This window comes from Suricata suricatta, chromosome 7 (genome assembly GCF_006229205.1).
Source record: "Suricata suricatta isolate VVHF042 chromosome 7, meerkat_22Aug2017_6uvM2_HiC, whole genome shotgun sequence".
NCBI classification, from domain to species: domain Eukaryota; kingdom Metazoa; phylum Chordata; class Mammalia; order Carnivora; family Herpestidae; genus Suricata; species Suricata suricatta.
In genome coordinates this window covers 104,473,050-104,492,872 of record NC_043706.1, presented here as the reverse complement: position 1 = coordinate 104,492,872, position 19,823 = coordinate 104,473,050, and the positions used below count along the sequence as shown (strand labels likewise).

Here is a 19,823-nt window from a genome sequence, read left to right as displayed (position 1 = left end):
AAAATGAGTTGAAATATAGTGGCGACTATATTTTAATAACAAAATGACAATTACCTGATTAACAAGTTGAGTAGACTAGATTGCCTTCATTGCTAGTCTGATAAATTCTGTAAGATTTAGGATTACCACTCCTCCTCCAGTCAACCAAAACCAGAACCCCATAGGGAAAACTTTGAAAATAGTATGATACTACGTAAAATATAATGCATATAATGATGGATTTTGTTCTGATTTTCAAAGCTTTTTGTATTATGTCTTGCACCTATAGTCTATAAATATTTTTTTCTGATAAATTATCTTATTAACTACTAAATTAGGCCTTTATGTCAGATCAGACATTTTTGTACTTTCTTTTATTGTTCCTAACTTTGTAATTAATATATATTTTCTGCAGATAAAAGTGAAAGGCTTATTTGAAATGTTTCTGCTGACTGAGGAGACTGAGAGTATGAGATTATGGTTTCTTTTCAAGGTAGCAAATCTTGAGCTGCAGCTGTTGAGATACTTAATTTAAAAATCAGAATAAGTATTTTCTTTGAATAATAAAACTTCTTATTTTCATGTACTTGTCACTTGATATTTGAAACAAACATCTGTGGCAACCAGGAGAGACAGATCACCTGCTAGTTTAGGTATAGGTGATAAGGGAAAACTAATTTCTCACTTTTTAAAAACATGACTCATTTCTTTTATGGTAAATGATTACCACATATTTTCAAAAAGGAAAAGTGGTATGATAATTCCACATTGAGTAATAATCTGTGCAAAATATGGATGACGTGATAAAAGCCCATGTAGTTCAAATAAAATAAAAACGTGTAAAGAATTTAGATACTCTTGTATTTAGAGAAGTTCAGAAAACTAATACAGAGAATTTAAGCATCTGTTCAGTTGCTCCTCCAAGACCGCCCCAAAGTTTTCCCTTGTTTGTTATAATCAGAGTAAACTGAAAGGACTGTGTTAACAAGGAAGTAGATAAGCAGAAATACATGTGGAAAGCAAGTATTACTCAAATAAGGTTCAGGATAATACAAAGGTGACTATCTAAATTAAGCCTAGGAATATATTAGTAGTTTATAAAATCTTACATTTATTTTGTTTCTTTTGCAGAATTTGTTAAAATAATCTGTATAAAATGGGCATTCACAATTACATCTAGGAAAGAAATACTAAAAGTTTTCTGTGTAAATAGTAGGTTTTCTCTGTATTTATACTAAACTTATATTTTTCCTCCGTTTGAAACTGAGGATCTTTTTATATTGTCCATAATAGTCTTATAATCAATATAATACTTCTATATAATCTTTTGAGAAAAATTATATAGTATCTTCTAGTATGAAAAGATTATAGTACTCACCATAACAAAGAATTTCAGAGTTTAGATATGGAATATTGTCAGCTATGATTGGTGAACACAAAACTATTGTTTTTCTCTTTTCCTCAAGGGTAGTAAGGATTTTAAAATAGATTTTTTAACTTTCTCTTCCAATTTTTTTATTGTCTGGAAATCATAATGGTCTGAAAGGATCAAAGAGAAGAAGAGCATATACTCACTAAATACCAAACCTTTCTTGGGAAATCAAAATAGTAGTTTACCATGGGAACTTCATAGTTACATGTGTAATTAATATACTGAAACTAAATTACTGTATTGTACTTTTTCTAAAAATATATATACATTTATATAAAACATTTGATGTGAAAAATGTGAGTTAAGAAAGGAATTGTATTCAGTATATAGAATATAAACCTGGATTCCTCATGGTGAAGTAGAACATTTTTTCCCTCATTTAATTCTAAGAAGTGAATATTCATTTCATTATAGGAGACTGGATTATACTCAGAAAGGAACCAGAATCTCATAAGAAGATGTAACAGTGAGGATTTTAAAAATCTATATACTTTAAAATACTTTAATATTGTGATTAGGGTTCTTGCAAGGGAATCATTTTATACATGCCCAGATATTTACTTTTTTTAAATGTTTATTTTTGACAGAGAGAGACAGACAGACAGACAGACACTGGGTATGAGTGGCAGAGAGGCAGAGAGAGACACACACAGACTCCAAACCAGGTTCTGAGCTGTCAGCATAGACCCCAATGTGGGGCTCGAACTCAGAAACTGTGAGATCATGACCTGAGTCAAAGTCAGGTGCTTAACAGACTGAGCCACCTATGCACCCCTATACATTCCTATACATTTAATTAAGGTTTATTGAGTTGCTTTTTTTTTCTGGTTCAGGTTATTTTATTTTTCATAAAAATAAAATTGTACAGTGTTCTTCAGAGAAATAAAAGTTCCCTCAATGGCCTTTAAGATTAAGTAGTTTTATACTAATCGTCCTCTTGTTTAAAACTATGTAATTGATAATATGCACAGGCTTTCTCATGAAAATTGAGTTCTAAGATAGACCTTACATCAAATTAGGAACTATAATTGCTCATATTTAGTGACACTAGTATGCTTAGAAGCTTTTAGTCACTGTCATTTTCAATTATACCAGTATATACATACACATATGTATATGTGTATACACATACACATATTATACATATGTATGTATAATCAATTTTTTTTATATACAGTGGAATGCATCCATAGTTTTTCTTTTGAGAGAGAGACCACATGCGTGTGTGCATACATGGGGGAGGGGCAGAGGGTGCGGGAAAGAGAGAATCTCAAGCAGGCTTCACACTCAGCACAGAGCCCAACATGGGGCTCTATCCCATCACTCTGGGATCATGACCTGAACTGAAACTAAAAGTTGGCCGTTCAACTGACTGAACCAACCAGGCATCCCAGAACGTACCCATTTTAAGAATAGTTTGAATGTTTACATGTTTGTGCATACATAATCACCACCATAATCAAATATGTAACATTTTCATGACCCCACAAAAGTTTTCTTTGTCCCTCGCGGTTATCTTCCCTCTACTCCCAGTCTCAGGCAACTACTGATTTTCCCTCCCCTCTACTGCAGATTAGGATTTCTCAGCCTCAGCACTCTTAATATTTTGGGGTGGGTAACTGCTTGTTACCAGAGAATGTGGTTCTATGCATTGTAGGATTTTAAGCAGCACCCCTGGTCTCCACCCACTAGATGCCATAGAACTGTCTCTGTACTCTCTACCTGCAGTTTTGACAATCAGAAATGTCTATAAAGACTGCTGAAATAACTCCCAGAGAGCAAAACATAGTCCATTTGAGAAGAGCTACCAATGATTAGTGTTTTTATACTAGGGGTTCATACAAATAGAATCATATAGGTTATTTTCTTTGTGCCTAAATTTTTTCAGCCTAATTGTTTTGAGATTCATCCAGTTTGTTACACGTACGATATGTTCTCTGTTTTTACTGAGTGGATTTCCAGTATTGATAAACTATAATTGGTTTAAATTGTACCACACCTTTTGATTTTGTTCATATTTTCTTTAAACACTTAAAAATACCCACTTTAAAATCTTTGCTAATCACTTTAGTCCTTTCTGGATCTATTAGTTGATTTATCTATTGGTTTGAGCCACATTTTTCCCTTTTCTAATGTTAGTGATTTTTTTATTGAATATCAGACGTTATTGACTTTACACTGTTGAATGCAGGATTTTTTTCTTTACATTTTTTGGAGTGCTGTCAAGTTACTCATGGATCAGTTTGATCTTTTCAAGCCTTTGATTTTTTGGATTAGGGTGGGTGTAGAGTTTATAGCTAACTTAATTCTCTTACTATTACTCACTACCTGGTAGTTAAGGACTCTTCACCATGGAACTTGGACATCCACTAGCACCAAGTATGCTCTGGGGATTGTTCATTTTACAAGTTCTCAACTGTTTTTGCCCAAATTTGTGGAGTTTCACTCTTCATTTGCAGAGCTGATTATTTTGCAATCAGCTTGACAAAGACTTACACAGATCTCTCTAGTTCTTGTCTCTGCTCTTACTCTTCAGTACTATAACCACAAATTTTAGCCTCCGCAGTCTGTCTCTGCAGTTTGACTTCTGTCTCTTCAACTCTGCAAGACCTCCATGGCATCCCCCTTCCTGCAAAGTGATCTTGGAATTGCCTTCAAGAAAAAAGGCCAGTTGAAAAGCTGACCATATTTTGCTTGTTTGTTTAAATTAAAAAAATTATAGGGCACCTGGGTGGCTCAGTCGGTTGAGCGTCCGACTTTAGCACAGGTCATGGTCTCACCGTTTGTGGGTTCGAGCCCCACATCGGGCTCTGTGCTGACCTCTAGCTCAGAGCCTGGAGCCTACCTCAGATTCTGTGTCTCTTTCTCTCTCCCTCCCCTGTTCACGCTCTGTCTCTCTCTGTCTCTCATAAATAAATAAATGTAAAAAAATTTTTTTAATAAATTAAAAAAATTATAAAGCTCACCACATTAGTGTCCCTTTTCCCCTGCAAAACAGTCCTGTACTGCCTATTGGCCAAAGTTTGAAAACAGTTGTTTATTATATTTTGTTTTTCATGTGTCATTTACAGCAGGACAGCAAATCTATTCCCAGTACCTATGTCATGACCAGAAGCAAAACTCTGGGTTTCAATTCTTTTGTGTTATTATAAACGTAGAAATTTTTGGACAACATCAGATTCATATTTGATCTACTCACATAATCACTAATTTTGAGTTATTGTATTCCTATAGTACCATTCCTATGATTTTTTTCCTCTTGCCTCATCTTCCATGTCCAAGGGCCTTTGCTGATGTAACACCACTGGCCTCTCTCTGGACTTCCTCCCTTTACTCTGCATGAAGGTAGGAAGAGTTTGGTAGATGAACTTGAGAGAGGGTTGGAAAATCTTGGATTAGCCTTCTTGTGTAGGTTGTACTTTCAAGTTAGCCTATCTGTAGCTTACGTTGACACCTTTTATTAGGAGAGGCCTTTGGTTGTCGATCATTGTCTGTAACTAAATAGATTAGTTCAGTTTGGGGGAGACATTTGGAACCCTTATGGCAGTAGATCCAGGTAATGGTGCCTACTTTAGCTATTTTGGTCCTAACAGATTTCTTTAACTTCATTTATCTCCTATCTACTACTCTTTTAGCCCCAAACTTGAAGGAGGAAATAAAGGAATCATTGTTCCCCTCAAACCTAAGTATCACAGATACACATATTTTTCAGTTAGCGTTGTATCAAATGCTAAATATTTTTAACTGTGAGGAATGCAAATTGAAAAGCTCAAACTCTCATTGATTGTGGGAATGAAGCCAGAAGTATAAATAGGATACAGAGTTGTCTCTAGGAGTCTTTGTAGTCCCTCTGTCTCTAGCTCAGGATTTCTTACAGCCCAAATTCCAATTTCCAGGTAAACTGGACCTGTTAGCCCGACTGCTGACTGGTAGATCCATATACATACCACATCTGCTGCTTCAGCACTGTTTACAATTATGGTGCCTTGTGATTTTTTTCTTAGAATGAGATGATGAAAAGCAAAACAGAATAGCAAATGTGAAGGGATAGACAGAGAAAGAGGAGGGAAGGAGGAAAGAATAATGCAGAATTGTTAAATAGTAGGTAATTTATGAAAGAGCTATGTGGGCATCTTCTACTTGAAGGAGATAGTAGTAGTTAGAAGACAGATCACAGATGGATAGAAAAGACCTAGAGGGAGAAAGAGAGATGAAAAACTACATTTGTCTTTGCAGTCATGTGCCACTAGTGATTCTTATTAGGGTCTAGGTAGTTCTTGAGAAATAAATAATGTAGATATTCTAAATGGAAACTACAAAAACTTATTTTAATGCTGTGTTGAATTAAGTATTTTACCTAAATCATGTTAAGATACATTTAACATTATAACTTTGTTATAAGTAACATAATTTTCAACAAAATTATTAGTTTTTGTATTTCTTGAGTTTAGGTTAAAGATTTTGAGTGTTTTTATTAAAAAGAATCATTTTTACTTTGACTTAATCACTTTAATTTTTCTCTAGTTATTGCTCTGATTGAGGCTATTTATAAAATGTTATAGGATCATTTTGGTCTTAATAGTTATAGAGAATAGATTCATACTAAGTATCTGAATTATACATTCTTTCAACAAAACACTTCTTTCTGGCTCATGTGTATATTTGTGTGAGTATACATATTTTTGGTATATGTATTTGTATAGTCATTTGTATAAAAGAGTATGTAGCTTTGATATGAGAAGGGTTTTTTTTGTGACCTACATATTTACAAAAAGTTATGATTTATATATTTCATTACATTATTTTAGATATCATAACCATAAGAATTGTGTGATATATACCTGCTTATTTTAGGGCTAAATAAAACCAGTTTAGATCATAGGAATGATAAGTATGTCTTAACTGAACTAGTATGATATGTATATGTATGTATATATATGAGCATACATACATATGCTTTATGACATGTGGTATTCCTGAAGGCAAGTGACTTTGTCTTGATTTTGTAGCCAAGAAGGAGGAACTCCATACATATTTATTGAATGTATTTTTTACAAATACTGAATGAAACAAATAAAATTAAACAGTTTGGTATGGTAGAATGATTAAATTTTTAAAGCTCTAAGAGTAAGGACTTGTTTTATTATAATTTTATTCACTTTTTAAAAAGAGGAGTTGATTGAAACTAACTCTAGTATTACATTAATCACTATTATCTTCCTGGTGGTATTTATCACCCCAAAGAGAGCTTAGGCAGATGTATTTTGTACTGGTAGTGTTCCCAGACACATCTTTGGGTAGGAGCTGTCAGGACTTTGACCCTTTATTTTTAAAAGTTCTTTTTCTTTTTTGATCCCCAAAATCTCTTTCAAGGAAGGTGTTAAAAGGTATGAGTTCATGCCTATTCCCCCATGATCTTCTAGAATATAAAAGAGCATTATTGCTTCTTTTTTCTTTCCCTTGAATTCTTACCTACATATATGTGGGAAGATAGTTTATATGTTTGTTTGAATAAATACTTGTATATCCTTAGAGACACCAAAGTCCTTATTTAATATATTATTAATAGATGTTTTCTAATGCTAAATCTCATAGGAATGAAAATAAAATGGAAGCTGGAAAAATCTCATGGGGATAAAATTAAAATGGAAAAATAAAATTAGACGAAAATTTCCCTGTAGTCTTGAAATTGCTTAGAAAGAAGTTATATTTTAGCTGTAGATACTCTTTTAGCATCACCAATTTTCAGTATAATTTTTTGCAAGAAGTGGAAATAAATGATTGACTAGAAACTTTTTATGCTTATGTTTTCTTTTTGCTTTTAAAGAAATTAATAAAATTGTGTATCAATGTGCATGAAGTATAATGTTCATGTCCATTTATGTAATGAAATCTTGCATCTATTACATCTGTTATTTGATGTCTATTCAAATACTAATGAGTCACTTTCATTTAAGAAAAAGAATATTCAAGCATTACGGTTATATTAGTCCATTTTGTGACCTTTTAAATTTTTTTCTGGGCATTTAACAAGTATAAATGGCAATTGATGGTATAAGATGTAATTACAGAAAATGTTTTCTTTTGAAAGCCATTCACTATAATTTTTCTGGAATTTGTAACTGCTTATATAGTTAACATTAATACTTTTCAGTGTTTCTGGCATCTCATCATAAATAATATACCTGTGTTTCTTATTAGACAATGATCTTGGCAAACTTTTATTACGCTTCAAAATCTCTGACAAACAAACTGAGTGGATAGAAAACTGCCGAAAACAGTTTTGCAAAATGATGAAGGCCAAACCTGATATAATCAGTGGAAGTGGTGAGTACGTTGTTTAATTTTTGTAGTGTTTCTTGTATGAAAATTATATTAATGGAAGCTGTGTTTTCTGTGGATTAGTACTGGCATGTCTAGAATACATAATACTCATTCCAGAAGTCCATTGACTTCGGAGAAACTTATGATCCTTGAAAACAAACATGGAGGGGCATCTGGGTAGCTCAGTCGGTTAAGAGTCTGGCTTCAGCTCAGGTCATAATCTTGTGGTTTGTGGGTTCGAGCCCCGCGTCAGGCTCTGTACTGACAGCTCAGAGCCTGGAGCCTGTCTTCAGATTCTGTATCTCCCTTTCTCTCTGACCTTCCCCTGCTCATGCTGTCTCTCTCTGTCTCTCAAAAATAAATTTAAAAAAAATTAAAAAAAGAAAAGAAAAATGGAAATCTGAAAGGAAGCTGGAGGCCAGAGAGAAGGAGTCCCACCGACCCTTACTCCCTGATACTAGTAAAATTGTAGACAGTACATCAACTGTCAAAAAAAAATTAAAATCTGAGACACAACTAAACTTTTTTTAAACTAAGAAGTCTAGGTAAGCAAAATTGAAACACTGATCTGCCCTTATTTAGGTAATAATTCGCTTGGTTTCACCAGCTTTCCCCTAAATTTACCTTACTGCTATAGTTTTGGAAACTTGATTGACTTTTTTATTGATACATATTTTGAAACTCTGCCACATCCAGCCAAATAAATTTAGTTACTCTTAAAGACATTGAAATTTTATATTGAGGTAATAGCTATGTTTCCCAAACTAGCAAATAATGTGTTTTATATTCACATATTTACATGTGTATTTGTTTTCTAAAGTTTATCATTTTTAAAATAACATTATTTTGAATAAAGGTCTAAGGGAAAGGCTCTAATGTAAACATATGATAGAATTTTTTGGAAGCTGTAATTTAAAATTGTCCACTTTATTAGCCATGGTTTATGGTTTTCATATTTGTATCTTGTTATAAAATAAAAAGTGAGAAATAAAAATATTTATATTTTGTTGTTGGAGAAATTACATTTTCAGAGACTAGCGATATATATCTGTGGGCAACTCAGAGATGAATTCCCTAAATTTTCTTTTTTTGCCTACTATTCCCTAGAAAGAGTGATTAAGAAGGCCATCAGATGTGGGATAAAAAGGCAGGGTCAATAAAAGTATACTCTCTTTAGCCAAAAGGAGCAGGAGAGGGGTAGCCTATCAAGACTTTTTTTTTTTTAATAGAAAGTGACCACTTTAATCCAACCAGACACCATAGAAAAGCCTGCCAGCAAGACCTGGGCATAGCCTGGACTTCCATCCTTAACCTGGCACTAATGGGGCACCCTTGCCACTTCTTGCTAGGATTGTATCAGAGGAGACTCAGGTAGAAAGTTAAGGATTTTTACCATCACTCAGTAGTAACAGGGCCACCACCCCACCTTCCCCATCACACATGTTTTTTGCCTCACACTTGCAACAAATTTAAAATTAGGAAGCATCAACAAAGAAATAAAGAAAACCTAAAAGGACATTTTAGAAGTGAAAATACTGTAACCAAAATAAAAGCTAAATAGATTGGTCAACAATAAATTGGAAAGGACAGAAGGAAGGATTGGTGAATAGACTGAGAAAAAAAAAATGAACAGAGTCCCAGAGACTTGTGGAAACATAACAAAAGATCTAACATGTCATTGGAGACCTGGAAAGAGGTTAGGACTACAAATTTATTTGAGGAAATATAGTTTAAAAACTTTCCAAATTTATCAGGTAACCTAAACCTTTGAATTCATGAACCACAACCAGGGCAAACCCAAAAAAATCCACGCCAAGAGTCAATTTAGTCAAACTTTCAAAAACTAAAAACAAATAATCTTGAAAGCCAAGAAGGGAAGAAACAACATCTTAGCTACAGGGCAAAATCAATACCTTTGACAGTGGACTTCTCATCAGAAGAGTTGGAGGACAGAGGAAGTAGCATGACACTCAAGGGCTGAAAGAAAGAATAGTGAACCTGAATTCTCTATGCATTGAAAATAGTCTTCAGGAATAGAAAATCAAGACATTTTCAGATGAAGAATTTGTCAACATCAGAACCTATTCTAAGTAAAGGGATAAAGGAAGTTCTTTATCTCTGTACTACCCTCATAACTTTCTGAATCTATAATTCTATACATTTTCTTTAAAAATATAGAGGAAAGAATGCATATAAGCTACTTGAGAACATTGAAAAAAATAATCTGACTGTGCTTATTTGTATAAAAAGTGGATATCGTTGGATGCAGTGAGATTGTAAAGTGCCTGAAGCTCATTAGTATACTTTTAATTTCATGAAGTAGGTAGATGGGAGCCATGATTTAGTTCTTGAAAAGCAAGAGTTCAAGGAACAGACCTCGGGTGGCTACATACAGTTGTATTGATTGGGGGGAAAATGGTTACATGAAGATGAATTGATTGGGAGAAAATTGGTCCTCTAGTGTAATCACATCTTATGGTCTGATGATTTGCTAGCAGTGACAAAAGATACAAAAGAATTTAAGAAGAATTAATCCAGGAGGACTTTTGCATGTTTACCAACACTGAGACGCTTTAGTTTTGGAGTGAGTTTTTGTTTTGATAGCAGTGGCAGGGAAGAAAACAGTCAATACCCGAGTATCCCTGAACAATATGTCTTCAATTTCTCCTCAGTAGATAAATCCATGTCTCTTTGTAGTATATATTTATTACACATTTTAGAATTGTTTTGGTGGCTCAGTTGGTTAACTCTCCGATTTTGGATCAGGTCATGATCTCGCAGTTCATGAGTTCAAGCCCTGCGTTGGGCTCTGCGCTGACAGTTTGGAGCCTGGAGTCTGCTTTGGATTCTGTGTCTCCTTCTCTCTGCCCCTCCTCTGCTCGTGCTTTGTCTCTCAAAAATGAATAAATGTTAAAAAATTTTAAATATTACACACTTTGGTTTTATAGTCTGTGTCACAGTCCAACCCCATGGAATAAATATGTTTAAAAGGAGGAGTCTTATAATCTAAAATACTTCCTAGAAATTCTGGGTCTGTCATTTAAAATAAAAAGTTCCACTTAAGATGAAAAGAGTATTTTATCATCTACGTACGAAACAGTAATATTCTAGAGTTAATTTGTGTTTAAAGTGTTTCATGATATGAATTGGTTTCCTTGAGTTATAGATGAGAGAATTTTCATAGAATTGGCAAGTGAGTGAGATGATTGCCCATTCTGAGATAAATAGCCACAGTTCAGCTACACTTACCTTTAGTTAGATGTACTAGTAAGATTTTAGCCACGGGTTCAACTACCACATGTAAATGAGTTTTTATATGATTCCATGACTATAGGCTATCTCTCAAAATATTTAGAAGTGCATAGTGCTGTTCATAAGGGTTGCTGGGCAAAATGAATATACTCTATTGGAATCAGTAGAAATCCAGAACCTTCTTCAGATAGTTTGGTGATGTCATTTTTGCATATGATACGTAGAATTACTTTATCTAAAAGCTCTCAATATATGGATCTAATAGCATAATTTTGCATTTCATAACCACTACTTCCCAGAAAATAGTGTGCTTTGAAATGCCTGCAATTAGTCTGGTGGCTATTAAGTTTCGAATCACGTTGTGTTTGCCTCCTTTACAGATGTGATAAAGAATTTTCTTAGTTCACTGCTTTGTTTAAGCATCTGTCTAATGGCTAACGCTGATTTTGGGCATAGGATTCAAAGAATTGTTTAGCAGTACACTGTGACTTTTCTCATTAATTCAAGCATTTTAATTAAATCCATAGCATGTAGCAAATATATTGTTGTGCTAAAATGAAAATGATTATAATTTTAAATGAATATTCCCACTTTAAAACTTTTTATATAACTTTTGTTACTAACGTGTATCTCACCTCTTATTCTTAACATTGAATTCAGAATGATTATTTCTAAAATTCTTCAAGATATTCCTAAAAAATTATGATCTCAAGAGACAATAATAAGTGACTTATAAAAAATCACTTGGAGGTTGAAAACTCTCATGTAAGGGCTATTATTTATGTATATATGCATAGGTAAAAAACTGGTTTTTCTATGAGTGAGGTAATTTATTCTTATGTATGTGAAGATAGAACCCTTAAACACCTGTAAGCTTAAATAATTGTCAATGCTGGTGCCCTTTCTCACCCTCAACAATTACATTCTCATACCTTTTAATACTTTAATTTGAAATCATAATATGAGTACAATTCAGTGAGTAAATGTTGTTTTCTTAAGCCATTAAAATATTGTGATACATGACTCAGCAGAGCTACAGTTATTGGAAAGCACATGTTATTCCTATTTGATTTTACATTTTTCATATGTTGAACACTAATTTCCTTTTTGACTTATGTTCTTAAAATGTACATGGATATGAAAAAGAGACCATTTAGTTAATGTCAGAGTTTATATCCTGAATGTAATACATAGTTTAAATTTGTTTGATATATTACATGTATAAGCATATTATTTGCTTTATAGATATATTTCTTTACAGCAAAATAATTCTGGATTCCATATTAAGTATAATTCAACTGGTTATATACATTTTGAGGATAATATATTCAAATAGTGGCATATCTATGTGGCATTGTCAGAGAAAAGCTTATGTGTTTTTGTTTGGTTTTTTTTTTTTTGACTGAGTTCTGTACTGTTCCACCGATAGAAAGGCATCTTTTCCTTTTTTTTAATATGACCTTTATTTTTAGATTTACAGCAAAATTCAGCAGAAAGTACAGAGCTCCCATATATATTCTTTGCCTCCATATGCACAACCTCCCCCATGACAAACATCTCACATCAGAGTGATACCCCAGTTACAATCAACGATCCTACATTGACACATCATTATCTTCTAAATACCTAGTTTATATTAGGGTTCATTCTTGGTGTTTGTACATCCTATTAATTTTTTTCTTAATGTTTATTTTTTGAGAGAGAAAGTGTGTGCATGTGAGTGGGGGAGGGGCAAAGAGGGAGGGGGACAGAAGACCTGAGGCGGGCTCTATACTGACAGCAGTGAACCCTGTTCGAGGCTCAAACTCAGGAACCTTGAGATCATGACCTGAGTCAAAGTCACTTAACCAACTGAGCCACCCAGGCACCCTGTACATTCTATGAATTTTAACAAATGTACAACGGTGGAAATTTATCATACAGAAGAGCATCAGTGCCCTAAAATGAATGGGTTTTGCCTATGTATCTTTCCCTTTGCCCAGTTGCTAGCAAGCTTACTTTTGATCCAGTTGCGCTGAACAGATATAAAGGTGCAAAGTGTCTGAAACACCTAACATAGGACATGTTAGGTTTTGAAAGAGAGAAGAGCTATGCCTTGACTGTGGTCTTGGAGTTCAGATCATTTTTTTTTGTATGTGTGAATAATGATAAGATATTATAGCCTAATTAGTGATGATTTTCCTTCTGTATTGAAATCATTTAGCAAGTTCTAAAGTAATCCTTAGAGAATCTAAAGATAACAGATGATTCTTTTCCACTTTTACATTGAATAGGTTCTCAGTGAAGCAATTAAAATTTAATTTACATTGAAACATTATTATGAATATTAAAGTGGTATGTGTTTTGAATTGGACCCCCTTAAGAGTGTAACTGTGAAGAAGTTCAGATGACTTTTATCTACTAGTCAGTGACTTTAGAGATGCATTATTATGTATATTCTTAACCTTTAATATCCTAATTATTCTGTTTATTGCAGCTTTACCAGAATTGCTTGAAAAATTTGTGCTTCATCTCTCTGAAAGCCCAGCTGAATGCTATTTCCCATTAGTGGAATATACAGGTATGTTTTAAACATCTTGAATTTTGAAAAGTACTTAATTATCTAAAATTAGATAATATTTCATAGAGCTGTCTAATTTGATTAAAAAATATGCACAAGGTTTCATCTTAAAAATCTCTCACTTGGTGCGATGGATAGTCTATATATCTTTCAGTCTCTTCTGTGCAAATGTGAGTTTTCTGGTAACTTTCTAACTCTTTTTTGAGCTCTTTTTTTTTCTCCCTATCTATCCATCAAAAGTCATTTTCCCTTAAAGCTGTGTCTTCTGATCTTCTGATTCTATCCACTGTCCTCTAGTGATCTCATTTGTTTGTACGATTTTACCTACTTCATATATTGATAACTTCCCAATTCACATCCTCTATTCAAAGATCGACGGTAAGCTTCACTGTGGTATTCTCAGCTGCTTGATAGGTGAACATCATCTAGAGATGCTACGGAAACCTTCAAACTTGAAATGTCCAAAAGGGCGCTCACTTTATCAGACCTTATTAATGTTTGCTTTTTTCTACATTATCTATTTTGTACTGCTGTCCATCTAAACCGGAAACTGAGTAATGATCTAAGTCCACATTTTCTTACCAACTACCAAACCGTGTTAATCTTGTGTTCTTAATATATGTCAAATGTATCTCCTTAATTCATTTCTTTGTTCAGGTCACCATTACTTCTTGCCTAGAGTATTACAACAGCCTCTTCCAGGTGCCGCTGATTAGAATCTGATTTCAAAGTTATTCTCTATGCTACTCTCAGAGTGACCTTTGAAGTGCAAATCTGAACCACTCGTTCCTCTATTCCTTGCAAGATCACCATTGGTCACTGCATAAAGTCTAAGCTTCTTATCATAAAACTTAAGGCCTTATGTTACCCTTCCCGTTTCTTCCTCTCTAGCATCATGTCTCTCTCTCATTGACTTTTGTTTATTTTTCAGGAACACCAAACTATTAGTAGCAACTTCTCCCTTCCCCCACCCAAGTACACATTCATTTATTAAATGGATATTGTTCTCTACTATTTAATAGAATTTTTCTGAGCATTTAGGCATAGCAGTAACCAAAAGAAGGAGAAAATCTTGCCTTCTGGTGGAAGGACAGACAATAAAGAAATAAATGCTTCAATATGTCAAATAGTATGATAGCAAATGAGGACTACACAGCAGGGAAGAGGGCTACGGCAGAGTGCTTCTTGGGGTGAGGGTTACCCTATTTAATCATGTTCACACTAGCAGAAGTTGGGAATAAGATAAGTAGATATTTTCAGGGGAGGAGAATTCCAGCTAGTGACCAGGAAGGAGCTGTGAATGGCTGAACACAAGTATGGGAGAAGCATATCAGGTACTGAAGGCAAATAGGGAAGGATAATAGAGGGTTTCTGAAAGTCACTGTAGGGTCTTGAACGTAGAAACACATGCTCTAAATTACAGAAAAATCACTGTGGTTGCTGTGTTGGGAAAAGACTGAAGGGAAGACAAAGGACTAAGGCAGGGAGATGAATTAGGAGGCTGTTGAGAAGATGCAGCTGAAAAATGATGATAGTCTGGATGAGGATGTCAGTGGGAGATAGAAATATCTGGATTCTGGGTACATTTTGATGAGACAGCCAACAGAGTTGAGTAACAGATTGACTATGAAATGTGAGAGAAAGAAGGAATCAAACATGACTCTTAAGTTACTGACCCAAACTCCTGGAAGGATGAGATTATCATACCATGAGATGGGGAGGAATGGGGAAGAAATAGGTTTGAGAGAGTTTGTTTTTATGTTATGCTTTGAATACTTATTACACATTTAAATAATTTTTTTTACACATTGGATATTTGAATCTGAAATTTATGGGAAAAGTCTGGCCTGGAAATATAAATTGCTAAATTATCAACTTCATATATTAAGCCAATATGCATCTCTGTCATATCTTTCTCATATTCTGACTTAAGGTCTAATTCTTCATGTGACAGTAAATTCCTGTAGGGTAGTTTCTATGTCTTATTGATCATATCCTCTGCAACTAGAATGACAGTGTTAAGAAATATTTGACAAATAAAAGAAAGAATGGCTAAAAGAATGAAGGAGGAGGGCTTTATAAACTACTTTCGATCAGTCTGTCTTAATTTTAGTAGGCAGTATATTAACCTTTTAAGATTTCTAAGCAGAAGCCTACTTCATTCATCTGTGCTGTAAGAAGGTTATTTTAGTGACTGTGTAAAGGATGAAGTAGAGTGAATGTGAGGGTTGGTAAACAAACAGATAGTGAAGATAGCAGGGATGTAGCGAAGACTGATGATAATGGATAATCAAGGGATATTGCTCCTCTTCCTCATAAGGGTGACATGACTTCTCCATTTGCTAGAGAAATTATCACTTAAATATTCAAGTTCAAGTTAGATGCTATACATCATATTTCCTTAAAAATATATGCTTCCAGTCTGGCCCAGCCTATCCCTTTGGCCCTATTACCACTGTGCATTCATATCACTGAACCTTTGCTGTGCCTGTTCCTCCTGAAAGAGCTTTCCTCTCCCCCTGACACCCATAGGATAGATAACATCCAACCCAGCTGTAAAGTTACAGCTAGAACATTCCTTTCCCTCTTACTAAGTAGATGTTCCTCCTCTGTGCTCATGATTATATTCACTTTAAACTACCATTTTGATACTTATTGTATGTGGCTAGTTTAAATTATCCTATTAAGTCTAAAACTCCTTTGTATCTTTAATATAGTATTTGACATATTTTTAAAAAATAAATACATATGCTGTAACATAATTATATGTACTTACACAAATACATCTGTATAACAGTTCTAAATATATTGATATTTACAAATGCACATATGAACATATAGCTAATTATTTACACAGTAACCTATAATGCAGGTTTGGCAAAGGGATGAAATAGAACATAAGAAAATGAGAACAAAGAAATGAGAGGAAAATATAAAGTATCATTAAACAGAAATTAAGGTAGGTGAAAGGAATTGATACATATTGAGCACCTCTTATGAGCTAAGTAGTGTGCTGAGGTGCTTGATGTGTGTTCTTTATTCAACCCTATAAATAACTACACTTTGCAGTAGGCATAATCACCACACTTAAAATCAGGCAATTGAGGTACAAAGGAAAGAAGATAGAAATTGTGAAGAGAATTTTGAAGAAGATCATTTGTGAAGAAAATGAAAACTTTATGAATAAAACCTGGAAATGTATGTGAAAATATGCAGGGATTAATGGTCATGTTTATGACAACGAGAGGAAATAAGAAATAGGAATTATGGAGATCTGCATGGCCAGAGTGGATATCTCCCTAGTCTTCTGTATAATATCCAGTTCCTACAGCTTTCCTTGGCACATTGTTCTGTTGGGTCATATTTTCTGTAGATAATCTAAGATTAATGTTATGTTTTATACATCATTTAAATACTCAACAAGACTAATTACTCAATATGTAACACATTCATTAACCTCTGTTAAATTTCCCAGTTATGCTGAGGGAGATTTTAGATGTTGACTTTTTTGAATGTAGGATCTAAGTAGATAAACTCCAAATGTGAATTTAAATTCTTTAAAGGGTCCTGCTGAACAACTGTCCACTGGAGTTTAGAGTACAGCCAAAAATAAGGTAGCTTTCTTGTTGCTAATATCATTTTCTTCCCATAGCTTGAGATATCTTTACCCTTCATCATTTATTTATTTGGCTAGTGGATCACTGGATTCCTATTGTAAAATTTCACTCTATTTGAACAAATAAAAACCATGTTTTGATATAAAAGATGTTTCAAAGCAAATGCTGGATAGATATATTCATTTCTTTTTTCATGTTTCATGAAATGAGAAATTGATTGTCTTTTTAAAAATGACAGCTTGCTTCAACCCTAAGGTAGCTGAAATTAGAATAACACAATCATCCATCTGTTGTTAGTTCCCTCAGGATTTCAATCCATTATAAAATTTGCAAATCTGGAAAAATCAGATTAGTTTAGCTGTTTATCCCCTTAAAGAAAGAGGAATGAACAAATTTCTGCACAATTGCAGTTTATAAATTTATACAGGTATCTTTCTAAATCTTAACTGATATTAATTTTTTGTTAGTTTAATTCCCTGGAATGAGTTGGTTTTTTTTTTTTCCTACTGTAATTGCTTTTTTAAATGATAAATTAAATATTCCTTTAAAAGTATTTAAATATAATATTTTTAATGTTATGCCTTTACTCTTTATGTTGTTAATCAAAAAGTTGGCATGAAAATCAGACAGTATTGCATTGTTTCACCTTTTATACTTTCGTTGGATATTTAGCAAATATGCTCTTTTCTATCTGACATTTATTGAGCATGTTTGTGAGTACACTTGATAATTGCAAGGAAGTATGTAATATAGATTTCATTGTCCTCAAAAGAGGGGAAATAGTGCATATACCTAAGATCATGAGTTAAGTAAATTGCAACATATAGTAAGAGAAAAGAAAGAAAGAAAAAAACTGATATTTTCCAGTGGCTGCTTTATTTCAGGCAGTGTGCCTTCAATTATGGTATTTTAAATTGGGTTATTGTCAAATGAAGGTTTTTTTTTTATATTTTAATGTTTATTTATTTTTGAGAGATAGAGAGAGAGACAGAGTGTGAGTGGGAGAGGGTAAGAGAGAGGGAGACACAGAATCTGAAGCAGGCTTCAGGCTCCGAGCTATCAGCACAGAGCCTGATGTGGGGCTTGAACTCAGGAATGGCGAGACTAGACCTGAGCTAAAATTGGACGCTTAACCGAGTCACTCAGGTGCACCTGAAGGGTTTTGTTTTACGTGCCACAGGGGTTCATTGGGAAGAGTGATCAGTGTTGACTAGTGCCATCATGGAGGATAAGAGGAAAAAGTGATAATGGAGCAAAAGGAGTGGGACCAGCATGACCTCCTGGGCTACTACAGCTGAAAAAACTAGGAGAGGCTTGCAGGAAAGGGTAATTGCTTAGAGACCTGGAAAGAAAAATCCTTTTCCCCAAATAATGCTGGTTATACCAGTTAGGAGGCTGAAACTCTTACAATAGCTTGGCCACAGGAAATTGAATCTTATGTCAGTAAGAACTGAATAAAATGGATAGTTACAACCACATGTTAAAAGAGAAGCAACACAATCTGCAGACTGTCTCTGGGGAAGGAAGGAGGTCAGAGTGAGTGTACTGATTGGTTGATTCCTTTGGGTGGTGAGAGTTCTTTGACTTTATAACAAATACAGGAGGGCTTTCAGAAGAACCAGTACACAACCAAGGAGTAACTGCTTCTCTAACCATGGGAATGTACTCCAGTGGAGAAGTTCTTTACTCTTCTGAAAATTAATTTTTTTCACACCATTAGCCAAATGCCAGGCTGAAAAGATTTCATTTCTTCTACTACTGCTCTATGTACTAGCTTTGCAAACCCAAAATAGAACAGAATCCATTACCATAGTAAGCAATTTCAGTCATTATTAAGTCAATTTTTCCAACTCTTTTTGTTCTGAGATCATTGTATTTACAATTAAATTGATTGGTTATTTCAAATAATTAATACTGTGATTGAATTGACATTAAGTAAGATAACTAAGATGCTACAGGTGTCATTGTTTGGTTGACTTTTTATCAGCAACATGTTTTTAATAGTGACTCCAGGGAGTAGAAATTATGTCATCCATTTGTTACTTAATTTCAGTGTATCGAAAATATTTTTAAATCCATATCCATTTCCATCTCTACCTTGCTTCATTTGATATGAGTATAATTTCTTGTTCATTCATTTATTCATTCTTCTACTCATTCACTCAGTGTTTATTAAGCACCGATTATGTATCTCATACATAGATGTACATGTTTCAATAAGTCACTGGTTAGCAATGATGCATCAGAATTCCCTGAAGACATACATTTTTATTATTGAATTTTATTTTACTCCATCAATTTTGTTTTATTTCTGAAGATTTTGATTCCTGCTTCATAAATTGTATTTAGTCCAGTTTGCATGTCACAAAAGTTTATTTCAATGAACTTTTGTAGTCCCAAGATCCATTTCTATTTGTCAAGTTGTCATATATCAAACACAAATTTAAAATTGAAGTGTCTCTGTAAGTAAAATATTTAGTAAATAGTAAACTATTTTCTGACTTCTTTATTCCTGCTTTCAAAACTTTATTTTTTTCAATGGGGTTTTATTCACACTAATGTCACCTATATGTATTTAATACTAGTGTTTTGTTTGTTGGGGTTTTTTTAATTAATGTTTGTATATCTTGAGAGAGAGAGAGAGAGAAAGCCAGAGAGC

General features: G+C 33.8%; 1 protein-coding gene across 1 annotated transcript in view; it reads left to right on the top strand.

Moving 5' to 3' along the window:
- The window catches only part of TBC1D32 (TBC1 domain family member 32), a 199,834-nt gene that overhangs the window by 141,190 nt on the left and 38,821 nt on the right, over positions 1-19,823 (top strand). The window contains exons 27-28 of the mRNA XM_029945049.1: positions 7,613-7,738; positions 13,464-13,547. Coding sequence (XP_029800909.1) covers positions 7,613-7,738; positions 13,464-13,547 — 210 coding nt within the window. The remainder of the gene's footprint in view (positions 1-7,612; positions 7,739-13,463; positions 13,548-19,823) is intronic.